The sequence below is a fragment of the Lagopus muta genome, chromosome 5 (assembly GCF_023343835.1).
Source record: "Lagopus muta isolate bLagMut1 chromosome 5, bLagMut1 primary, whole genome shotgun sequence".
In the NCBI taxonomy this organism is placed as follows: domain Eukaryota; kingdom Metazoa; phylum Chordata; class Aves; order Galliformes; family Phasianidae; genus Lagopus; species Lagopus muta.
The window spans coordinates 29,075,581-29,087,954 of NC_064437.1; the positions used below are offsets into that span (position 1 = coordinate 29,075,581).

At 39.1% G+C, this 12,374-nt stretch overlaps 1 protein-coding gene across 3 annotated transcripts in view; it reads left to right on the plus strand.

The window, feature by feature from the left end:
• Positions 1 to 12,374, plus strand: part of TPR (translocated promoter region, nuclear basket protein) — a 44,569-nt gene that overhangs the window by 23,908 nt on the left and 8,287 nt on the right. For 2 of the 3 annotated variants that reach the window (XM_048946639.1, XM_048946640.1), the window contains exons 33-43: positions 77 to 275; positions 903 to 1,108; positions 1,812 to 1,873; positions 2,854 to 3,062; positions 3,360 to 3,632; positions 4,414 to 4,562; positions 5,414 to 5,497; positions 7,206 to 7,406; positions 8,123 to 8,254; positions 11,125 to 11,215; positions 11,672 to 11,856. In XM_048946639.1, the coding sequence (XP_048802596.1) occupies positions 77 to 275; positions 903 to 1,108; positions 1,812 to 1,873; positions 2,854 to 3,062; positions 3,360 to 3,632; positions 4,414 to 4,562; positions 5,414 to 5,497; positions 7,206 to 7,406; positions 8,123 to 8,254; positions 11,125 to 11,215; positions 11,672 to 11,856 (1,791 nt within the window). The remainder of the gene's footprint in view (positions 1 to 76; positions 276 to 902; positions 1,109 to 1,811; positions 1,874 to 2,853; positions 3,063 to 3,359; positions 3,633 to 4,413; positions 4,563 to 5,413; positions 5,498 to 7,205; positions 7,407 to 8,122; positions 8,255 to 11,124; positions 11,216 to 11,671; positions 11,857 to 12,374) is intronic. The other variant, XM_048946641.1, reaches the window with a different exon arrangement.

Sequence of the window (12,374 nt, forward strand, 5' to 3'; positions counted from 1 at the left end):
GCATTTGCACATAGATGTGTGTACACACAGAAACATAGTTTTCTGAAATAGCTCATTGTGGCCAATCTTTCTATAGACTATAACAGAAAAGGAAACTGAAGCTAGAAATCTTCAGGATCAGGTATCACAGCTACAGTCAGAGCTTGCTCGTTTTCGTCAAGATCTGCAAGAGAAGACTACACAGGAGGAGCAGCTTAGGCAACAAATCTCTGAGAAGGAAGAGAAAACTAGGAAAACCTTTCTCGCAGCCAAGCAGAAAATTGCGCAATTAGCTGGTATTATTAATTTTTTTTCCTGTTCTTAAGGTGTCTTCTGTTTGGATTTTTGAGTATTCCTCTGGGGAAGTATTCAGACAGTATTCTTAACGGTATTTTCTACATTAGATGTCTTAAAATCATTCTAAGATTTAGAAAATTTAGTTCCTTAAGGAGATGGTGCAGGTACATAACTACTGTACATCTGGGGGATCAAAATTTTGTCTAATTTTGGCCAACCAATTTTTTTATGGTCTTGTTGATTACAGCAGATTGACTCTCCTAAAGACTTCAGTAATTCTCCCCTTGCCTCCTCAGAATGTAAGGGTGCAAAATATGCCACTTCTTCTTCTATTTTAAATAGATATTGAGAGGAATGATGGTGCAAGTACTTGCTGAAAATATCTTGTCCTCCTATGACTGCTTATTTATTTATTGGATATATTTTTATATTCAATTTTTTTATTTAATTGCAATTAAATGAATGATATGCAGAAGTTAAAATTGTCTTGAAGAACTCCTAAAGCTTAACATATTTAGGATTTCAAAATTATTCAGTCATCTTATAAAATCAGATGGGCATTCAGCATGCAGAGACCTAGTATGCAGTTTTACAGTAGCAAAACTGGATCCTTTCTATTAAATTAGGTACAAAAGAACAGCTAACTAAAGAAAATGAAGAGTGGAAGCAGAAGAGCAATTCATTAGAAGAGCAGAAGACTGAACTGGAAGTACGGATGAGTGCACTCAAGTCACAGTATGAAGGTCGAATCTGCCGCCTGGAAAGAGAGCTTAGAGAGCAGCAAGAGCGACACCATGAGCAGCGAGATGAGCCGGCAGAATCTACAAATAAGGTACAGAATATGTTTATATGGCTGCATGAGAACAGGTTAGCCTTTTTTATGTGTCTCGTACTGAACTACAGTAGCTTTCAGCCCTAGCTCTGTTGTACAGTTTGGCTTGTTTTTTTAATGTATTCGTATGGGAGAACTTTAGGTGAAGGCTGGTTTATCTAATACTAAACAGTAGATGAAAATTCTTCTTATAAATAAATAGCAGTGAACCTAGCAAATAGCACTACTCAAGTTCCATTAGCCCCAGACTAGTGGTTTTGGAGATATGCAGGCTCGCTTTAGTAAGGATTCAGAACTTAATTTAAAACTTGTTTCTTGCCAGTGTCATAATACCCAATGCTGGCAAGCATGCAGTTATCTTGATCACAGTGAATTAGCTGATAAATTGTTTTCACTATGCTTTTGATTTTTATATTTTCATACACATGTTCAGCTATTTTTGGCAGTGTTTTATATTTCAACAGCTTCAAAAAATATCTGAAAAGTCTTGAGAAATTACTGAATTAGTTTACATACTTGGTATGACTGCTGTGATTTTTTTGAGAGAACTTTTGATTAATCATGGAGTCTGATTAGGCACACTAACAAAGATGTTCTTAAAAACAATTGTTAATGAAAAGATTTGTCTGCTGAAGTATTCTACCTAGTTGCTTGCTCTGTTTTGTATTTATATGTCACAATGCTTTTGTTTCCTACTTCATAGGTTCCAGAGCAGCAGAGGCAAATTTCACTCAAGTCTACTCCAGCTTCAGGTGAAAGAGGAATGTGAGTTATAGGGCTTGGGGTTTTCTGCAGAGTTTCTGCTGTTTTTATCTTCATTTGTGTTTTTTTTTGTTTGTTTGTTTTTTTGTTTTTCAGAAAACAATTGGCTTTTTCCAAGTTTTCTTAAGCAGCTGTAAAATACTGATTGGCATATGTTCTTCCTATTTTCTTAGACCCATTTAATCATTAATCAATAAAGCTTTCCAGATTTGTCATATAACTGCTAGGAACAAGATACTTGCAAAACACTAAGTCTGGAAATTCTTCAAAAATACTTGAACATTCATAATGTTGTTCAGTTTTGGTTATTACCTTTAACCTATTTGTAACAGTGGAGGGTGAGATGGGGAAAGTTTCTTGTGCAAGGAGCTCAGATATGAGAAATGGACTAAGTTGATGGTAACTAGCAGATAAAATTGTCGAATGGAACAGCAGCCAAGCTCCAAAATGCATAATATTATCATTTTACTAAGTTTAGTGAACTGAATCTCTTTTAATTTTATTATATCATACATTTAAACTAAGACTCTGATCTTCAAAAACACCTTGTAAATTTGACTGATCCTCATGTCAGTCAAGAAATTATATTGTTCTGTATTTAGTGAACCAATTAGCTTTAATATAAACTGCATTACTCACCTTAACAAAAATACCAGTGCAGCTAACATTATTAACTGTGCTTGTCCTTTTGATCTGCTTACAGATTGCTCACAGATTGTTAGTAGATTACCCTTGAAGAAATCTGTCAGTCCTCTAAGCTGGACAGAATGTTACTGATGGAATTGTTGGCCTGTTTGTTTGTTTTTTCCTTTATTTATCATTAAAAATTAAGCAAATTTTGGAATACAAATTGTTATGTCCTTGTCAGGTTTTCAAAATCTTCAAAAATGAATATTTCAGAATATGATAATATATTTAAATTCAATATTTTAAAAATTTTGCTTTCTGTGATACCATGATGAATCCAATACTCTCTTTTTCAGTGCTAGCACTTCAGATCCACCAACAGCAAATATTAAGCCAACACCTGTTGTGTCAACTCCAAGTAAAGTGACTGCTGCTGCTATAGCTGGGAATAAATCTACTCCAAGAGCTAGTATCCGTCCAATGGTTACTCCTGCTACAGTCACTAATCCTACCACTACTCCAACAGCCACAGTTATGCCTACAACACAAGTGGAGACTCAGGAAGGTGAGCATTTTAGTAGTACTGAGATCTACATCAGCTATAAGGTCTGTTTTTTTCCTTGAAGTCTCACTAGATGTTTGAGGTACTTTCATTGATACCGTGTCTCTTTAAATACTGCTCTCTTGTGAACACTTTTGTTGCCACACAGTTCTCAGTTCCTCATCTGAGCACAGATAGAAGCAATGTTAACTGAATCTGAGAAACATTTCATCTGCATATTCAGGACGTTCTGATATTGAGAAATGTGAACCTCACTTGATTATATGATGACAGTTGAATGTACTACTGTTTGCCTTTCAGCTATGCAGTCAGAAGGACCTGTGGAGCATGTTCCTGTCTTTGGAAGCACTAGTGGATCTGTGCGTTCCACCAGTCCAAATGTTCAGACATCTCTCTCTCAGCCTATCTTGACTGTTCAGCAGCAGACTCAAGCAACTGCTTTTGTGCAGCCCACTCAGCAAAGTCATCCTCAAGTCGAGCCTGCTAATCAGGAGCCATCCCCTACCATTGTAGAAGTTGTACAGAGCTCTCAAATAGAGAGGCCATCCACTTCTACAGCAGTGTTTGGCACAGGTTGGTTTCATTTTATTGGCCTACCTTCTTGAACAGTTCCTTTGAAGTAGCTCCATTGTCAAACCAGGCCTAATTTCAGCCAAGGCATATACTTTTTTTCTTTCCCTTATTATATTGCATGTTCTACAAAATCTCTTTGAGTGGACTTCTTTCATAAACTTTCATAAACCTTCAGAAGAGCTACCCCTGAAATTCAATTGTCAGGACATTCCTTAAATAGGGATTAAAACTCATGTGTATCTATCCATAGCAGTCTTGGGGTTTAATACATTAAACTTTTTTGCTCCTGTTTCCATAATAGATTTGAAACAAAGTTAATTTTAGGATTCATGAGTAAAATACTTAAGTTGGAATTCGAGATATAGAGAAGAACACTGAAACTACTCTGTGTAGTGCATTTACATCTGTTTGCCACACATAGTATGGAACTCAGTTTATTTCCCAAAAAACACTTTTGCAAACAGCTTTTTTGTTTTTCAGTACATATTCTGTTAGTTTTTAGGTGCACTTTTCAGAAGCAATGATGTGGTAAAAAAGTATTTTAGTGTTGTAACACTTGGAATCTTACATTGGAGTCCAGTTAGAGAATATGGATCCAAGAACATAAGATTTGTAACCCAGCGTACTGATGTTTTCTTGTCCTAGAAGACAGCAAAACACAGTTCCAGTTCTGTTATTCAGAGCAGAAGAGTTGGTTTTACAGAGTAAAACACCGAACCTTCCAGTTTTCTGTTTTGTACATTTATAGTTCTCCTCCAAATAACTGAGAGTTTTTTCTAAGTTTCAGCTACCCCAAGTTCTTCACTGTCTAAACGTCCACGAGAGGAAGAGGAAGATAACACTGTGGAAAACTCAGACCAGATTTCAGAGGAAACAGTGGATGTACCTCTTCCAAAGAAACTGAGGAGCATACAGAGGGTTGGACCTGAGGTTTGTAAGAACATAAACATGCTGCTGGTACATTGCTGCTTTGGTTGATTTTTAATGGGAAGAGGAAGTATATTACTTCGGAGTTAAGTCAGTTAATTTTAAGCATGAATATTTAATCTATCAGAGAAGAAGCAAGTTTGGGTGTCTTAAAAAGCAGATGTTGTCCCAGCTACAATGGCTAGCACAAATCATAGTGAACTGGAGTGTGGGTGGGGAGAGAGAGAGCCATAGCCTAGCACAGAAGAGGAAGAAGTTAAAATATTTTTAGATGTGGTCTGAAAGATCATTATCTACACTGATTGTGGAAGAAAATAGCGTGCTTGAGGAGATGCCAGAAAAGGAAAAACGAAGTGCTTTTTTGAAAAACATCGAGGTGATGCACATGAAATGTTAGTTTGAGGGAACCAGGATATCCTGAGAAAATAGAGTGAGCTTGAGACTCCTCACAGCAGACAATTTATGAAAAATGTTAAGGAATACAGACACTTCATTAGCTGTGCAGGATAGGAGTGGTGCATAACATAGAAGGACAAGATTGTAATGAGATTATCACTTAATTAGCTGAGAGGATAGGGTCTGAATAGGAAACTGAGGATTTTGTTTAGTTCTATGTAGATCTAGGAACACAGAAGAGAGTCAGGCCAGTGAACCAGAATGAGAAGATGGTATTTCAGGACAGAGAAATCAGAGGTGCTAGATAAAAACAAAACTAAGGAATAGTAGCAAAAGGAGAAAAAATGTTATCCATAATCTTTGTGGGAAGAGAAGGAATAGAAAAGAAGTCTAATATGCTAGAGAATCAAACTTGCAGGATTAACGATATGTCTTAAGAAAGGTATATGGTGTTTCAGGAGGAAGTGACAGCAGAAGAAAGCACTGATGGTGAAGTAGAAGCTCAGACATACAATCAAGACTCACAGGACTCCATTGGAGAAGTAAGTATATTTGAAAAGAAAAAAAAAATCATAGTTTCAGAAAAAAAACTTTTTCTTTTTTACTATTATGTCATACAACACTTTTGAAAGAGGGCTCTCAAATCAGATCCTACAGAATGTCAGTTGAAAACAGTTACAACCGTTTGAAGTTTAAACTTGCTATCTTTAAGAATAGATACTGATTTTTTTAATTGCACTCTACGTGCACCTATATAAGTAACAGTGAGAATGTTAATGAGTCTTTACAATTTAATATGACATTTTAGAAATCCTGGTATCTTTAGCCCCAGGGCTGTGTAGTGAAGCTGAGACATAGAGGTTAAATGTATCACAATATAAAAACAGATGTGGAGTTTACATTTCTTCATTTACTTCTTTGCTATCTGGCTTTAGTTTTAAAGAAATATTTGACATGTCCTTGGATCATGGTATGATAAACAAAGGAAAAGAAGTTGCTTTTGTGCTAGTTCTGTAAGATGCATGTTACAGCTGTGTTAGGAATGCTAAATATAAGTGAAAAGCAGATATTTAATCTTTGTCTTTAGAAACAAGCACAAGTCATGGTAGTTCTCTAACTTAGCATAGTCCCATCTAGAGTTGTGAAATCTATTTTCTTTAAGCAGTGGTAAGTACTATTTAGAAGACATGATAGGTGTTTACCAATAAATGCTAGCTGTGTGCTTTCTATCTTTCTATCTATGCCATGTATTCTTAAAATTTAATACTACTACTCAATGTAATTTAAATTCTGCTGCTAAACACCACCTATTTGCATTACAGTGACACATTACTTGGTAAATAACAGAACCTAGTTATCTAACCTGAGCCAGAAAACTTGAGTGCTATAAAATATATCCAGTAGAGTCCTAATTTAAGTTTTGTGAGAGTTTTCTCCCTGAAACATTTTATTTCTCTTGAAATACTTTCAATACTTTCAATACTTTCTCTTGAGTACTTTCAATCATACTTGTATATTCAAAATGTTTATACTGAATCTGACATTTGTACTGAATGTGAAGAGAACATGATGACTCTGTCCGACTGTCATGCAAATTTCATAACTTTTCATACAGACTGAAAGAACTCTAGTAAAATAGTAACTCAGATTTCATTTTTCAGAAGAGAAATTGTTATTTCTTGATCCTGGAGAGACTCCTAGTTGTTTGTATTCAGTGGCATCATAATCTCTAGCATTGTCTTGTTTTCTCCTATTTTGTTGGTTCTTAATGAAGTGATAAGCAGTGTTTCTCTTGCAAGTATCGATCTGTTTCTCATCTGATTATCTACAGTGTTGTGCACTGCCATTAACTGCAATGTCCTTAGGCTGCTCAGGGAGTTAGTGGAGTGCTGCCTCAGCTGTCAGCAGTGTTCCACACACCCGTATTCACTTACTGTGCAGGTGTTGATGATGGCTCCTTGGTTATCTGAAATAGAAGGTTGAACATTCGGACGGCAGCTTTTTATGGCTGTGTTTTTGAATACATCCTATATGAACACAGAGCGTGTAGTGATAGTCCCCCATCCCAAATCAGAGTTGGAAGCGTAGGTCAAAATACTTGTGTTGTTCAACAGGTCTTCTGTTTTATTGAGCTTAGAAGTGAAACCAGGGAACTCCTATAAGTGCAGTGGGTGCTTTCGAGATGAGCACTTTAAAGAATACATATGCTGCATTTCATTTCCTTTTGTAATTTACTCTTATCTTCTACAGGGTGTTACACAGGGAGAGTATGCTCCCATGGAGGATAATGAAGAAACTTCTCAGTCTATCCCAATAGATCTTGGGCCTCTTCAGTCAGATCAGCAAAATACTACTTCATCTCAGGATGGTCAGTCCAAGAGAGACGATGTCATTGTGATTGACAGTGATGATGAAGATGATGATGATGATGAAAATGAAGGCGAACAGGAAGTATGTATACTGAGGAATCAATTCTATTTAGGAATTACTTTACTTACCTTTTCTGTCTTTGATCAACTGCAAAGCTAATATTGCACAACTATTTTAATCAAAAATATCTTTTTTTTGTGTGTCTGTAAGTGTTGTCTCTGTTTCTGTTGCCTGGATGTTTAGAGTTTTAAAGACTCTTGTTAATTTCACCTGTTGTTTTGGGGTTTTTTGTTTTGTTTTTTAAGTTTTAAGTGCTTTACAGTCCAGCCATTCCTTTTCATACAGTGCTGCCTCTCTTTGTCGCCTGCCCTACTTGTCTGTCCTGTAGAGTCTATAACTGTCCATCACGACATATTGCTTATAGTACTCTTCTCACCAAGACTCTTTTTTTCTCTCCCAAGTTTATTCTGTTTTGCCCGTGGCTGTAGATGGTAAGCCATCTCTCAATCTTTATCTTGCTCCTCAAATTTTTCCATTTTATTTTGTCCATCTGTCCTGTTGAAGAGAGGGAATGAGAGCAGCTGGTGGATGTCTGGCATCCCGCCAGTTGTTGGAAAATACATACAACCAGTCTACCAATGGTAAATGCTGAAAATCTTCACATCACATCTTCACACAAATCTTCACAAACAAAGGTGGTCTCTGTACGTGAAGCAAGTGAAGTTTACCACTTTACCATGTGAAGAATTCCTACTGTTTCAGCATTTCTGTAAGATGTTTTTATGGTACTATCACAGGATTATGAAGATGAGGAAGAGGAAGATGAAGATGATGATGAAGACACAGGGATGGGAGACGAAGGTGATGACAGTAATGAAGGAACTGGTAGTGCTGATGGTAATGATGGATATGAAGCAGATGATGCTGAGGTGAGATTTGCATTTCTTTATAGTTTGTTAAAGTACTTGGAATAAATTGGCATTGTAATGCAACTGTAAAGATTTGAATATTTGAAAATCTTAGTGTGAATTTCTCCCAGAAAATTGAGGCTGTATAGTAGATGACAATGATTTCTGTTAGAACTGGTCTTTTCACAAGAAAAGGTCAGCTTTGAATATATAAAGGAACTGAACGAAAATGTAAAATATAAGACACAGCATCGATTACTATGGATGCAAAGTTAATAAGGCAGTTTCTTCAAATGCCAGGTATTTCATTGTCATTAAGTGGTGATGGCTATGGCATTCACATTTGTGTCTGCAGATATGCAGAATTTTTAACATTTCTTATAGTTGTGTACATTTAGTCTAGGAGGTTTCTGGTGTGTATGGAGGATAATTTTTTGATGCAGCTGGTGAGAGAGCCTATGAGAAGAGCTGCCCCACTAGACCTGCTGTTCACAAACAGAGAAAGTCTGGTGGGAGATGTGGAGGTTGGGGGCTGTCTTGGACAGAGTGACCATGAAATGATAGAGTTTTCGATTCTTGGTGGAGCCAGGAAAAGGAGTGGCAAAACTGCTACCTTGGACTTCCAGAGGGCGGACTTTGAATTGTTGAGAAGGCTAGTAGGGGGAGTCCACTGAGATTCAGTCTTGGAGAGTAAAGGACTCCAAGATGGCTGGTCGCTCTTCAAGAAGGAAGTCTTAAAGGTGCAGGAGCTGGCTGTTCCCTTGAGCCGCAAAAAGAACCGGTGCGGAAGAAGACCGGCGTGGATGAACAGGGAGTTATTCTTGAGGCTCCGGGAGAAAAAGAGAATCTACCTCCTGTGGAAGAAGGGGTGGGCGACTCAGAAAGAGTACAGAGAAGTTGTTAAGGTATGTAGAGAGCAAATCAGAAAGGCAAGCAAAAGCCCAGCTTGAACTCAACCTGGCTGCTGGGGTAAAAAGGAACAAGAAACCCTTTTACAAATACATCAGCGGTAAGCAGAGGACTCAGGAGAATCTTCATTTTTTACTGGATAAGGCTGGGAATGTGAGCACTGAGGATAAGGAGAAGGCAGAGGTTCTGAACGTTTTCCCTACATCTGTCTTTAAAGGGGTCAGACCAGTTATCCTCAGGATACTCCTCTCTCTGACCTGGTAGTCTTGGCTGGGGAGCAGACTGAGCCCCCTGTGATTCAGGAGGATGCGGAAACCTACTACTCCAGCTGGACAAGTCCCTGGGGCTGGATGGGATTCACCCTAGAGTGCTGAGGAAACTGGCGCAGGTGACAGCTGAGCCACTTGCTATTATCTATCAGCACTCTTTGTTGACTGGTGAGGTCCAAGAAGACCGGGGCTTGCCAATATGACTCCCGTCTACAAGAAGGGTTGTAAAGAGGATCCAGGGAACTACAGGCCTGTTAGCTTGACCCCTGTGCCAGGGAAGGTTGTGGAGCATATTGCCTTGAGGGAGATCATGCGGCACGTGCTGGACAACTGGGGGATCAGACCTAGCAGCATGGGTTCACAAAGGGCAGGTCCTGCTTGACCAACCTAATCTCCTTCTGTGATCAGTGACCCATCTGGTAGACGAGGGAAAGGCTGTTGATGTAGTCTCCCACAGCATTCTCCTGCGGAAGCTGACAGCCCGTGGCTTGGACAGGTACACTCTAGGCTGGATAAGGAACTGGCTGTAGAGCCAGGCCCAGGGAATGATGGTGAATGGAACTAAATGCAGCTGGAGACCTGTCACGAGCAGTGTTCCCCAGTGGTTGGTGCTGGGACCTGTCCTTTTCAATATCTTTATTGATTACCTGGATGAGGACATTGAATGTACCATCAGTAACTTTGCAGATGACACCAAGTTGGCTGGAAGTGTTGATCTGCCAGGAGGTAGCGAGGCCCTATAGAGGGAGCTGGACAGACTGGAATGCTGGGCTGAAGCCAATGGGGTGAGGTTCAACAAAACCAAGTGTCGAGTCCTGCACTTTGGCCACAACAACCCCAGGCAACGCTACAGGCCTGGGGCAGAGTGGCTGGAAGACTGTGTAGAGGAAATGGACCTGGGGGTTTGATTGATGCTCGGCTGAATATGAGCCAGCAGTGTGCCCAGGTGGCCAAGAAGCCCAATGGCATCCTGGCTTGCATCAGAAACGGTGTTGCCAGCAGAGACAGGGAAGTGATTGTCCCCTGTACTCAGCTCTGGTGAGGCCGCACCTCGAGTACTGTGTCCAGTTTTGGGCCCCTCACTGCAAGAAAGACATTGAGGCCCTGGAGTGGGTTCAAAGAAGGGCAACAAAGCTGGTGAGGGGTCTGGAGCACAGGGCTGATGAGGAGCGGCTGAAGGAGCTGGGACTATTCAGTCTGGAGATGAGGAGGCTCAGGGGAGACCTCATTGCTCTCTACAACTTCCTGAAGGGAGGTTGTAGTGAGCTGGGGTTCAGCCTCTTCTCTCATGCGACTGGTGATAGAACTAGAGGGAATGGCTTCAAGCTGCACCAGGGGAGATTTAGGCTGGATGTTAGGAAATACTACTTCTCTGAAAGAGTGGTCAGGTAGTGAAATGGGCTGACCAGGGAGATGGTGCAGTCACCGAGCCTGGAGGTATTCAAGGAACGTTTGGAGTTTGCGTTGAGGGACATGGTTTAGTGAGAACTATTGGTGATAGGTGCGTGGTTGGACTGGATGATCTTTTAGGTCTTTTCCAACCTTGCTGAATCTGTGATTCTATGATTTAGATAATTTTGTAAAAATTTACAGAAATAACTTGAAGATTTTTTCATATATGTTTATTTACTTTCCGAATACTTTTACACTGCTTACAGTTTTATTGCAGACAGTAGGTGTTTGGTGCTACATCATTATGTCTGTGGATTTTAGGGTGCTGATGGTACCGATCCTGGAACAGAAACTGAGGAAAGTATGGGAGGAGGTGAAAGCAACCAGAGGGCAGCAGATTCTCAAAACAGCTGTACGGTTAATTCTTGCTTCTTCAAAATCTCTTTGTAAAGGGAAAAACGTAACAGTGATTTTGCATATGTTTAAAAAGTTAATTTAATGTAAAATAATGTAACATCAAAAGTGGATTATTTTGAAATGGTCTCTTCTAGATATAGTCTACTTTCCTTTGAAAACACAGTAGACGCAATTTGCTAATGCTATCAAGCTGCTGTTGATGTTCCAAAAGATGAACCTCCTCTGTGTGAATTACTGCTTGAATAATCACTGATTTGTTTCAGTGCTGGTGTTGACTTAGCTCACACAAATCTTCTTTTAAATGACTTTAAATAATACTGAGAAGTCTATTTATGCAAAAGTAAAAAATGCCTGTTTAAATGTGGTAGCAGAATTTGAAGACTTAATATCTTCAACTCAGGAAAATGTTGGATGGCATAAATTTAATTCTCTGAATTTCCATACTTTTTAGGTGAAGGAAGTACAAGTGCCGCGGAGTCCACTTTTCCTCAAGAAAGTTCTAGAGAACAGCAGCCATCATCTGCCTCAGAGAGACAGGCCCCTCGACCACCACAGTCACCACGCAGACCACCACATCCACTGCCTCCACGATTGACTATTCACGCTCCTCCTCAAGAGCTAGGTCCCCCAGTCCAGGTATAAAATAGTTCAGAAGAGCCTTTGTAAAATGTCTTTTTTAACTTAAATTTCTTTTAACTTAAGTCTGAGCACTGAGCAAATTGTAAAAATTGTTCCTATCTATTTAGCATCCTCAAAATGGAAACTGAGCAAGTTGACTTAACGTTTCTCGTTCTGCAGATTATTTATGGAGAAGGAATACTGAAAGCAGACAAGTACTCATCACGAATATGTATCTTGAAGTGATTATACCAATGTTATTTGTTAATGCAGAAAAAACCCTCTTCTCAAACAGACTGTATCTCAGAATGCTAGGGGTTTTTATTAGTCTCTACCCCTACACAGATTGGGCAAAGGAATGTCCGTATTCATTATCTAAGCTAAAACTTTCACTTCAGTATTTGACTGATGATTATGCGTTGACATAAGCATAAATTTATTAAATGAAAACATCACAACATACATTTTTCTAAATAATTTCATAGCCGTTACATTTTTTATGCTTTACTGTTAACTTGTTGTGAGGACTGTGACCA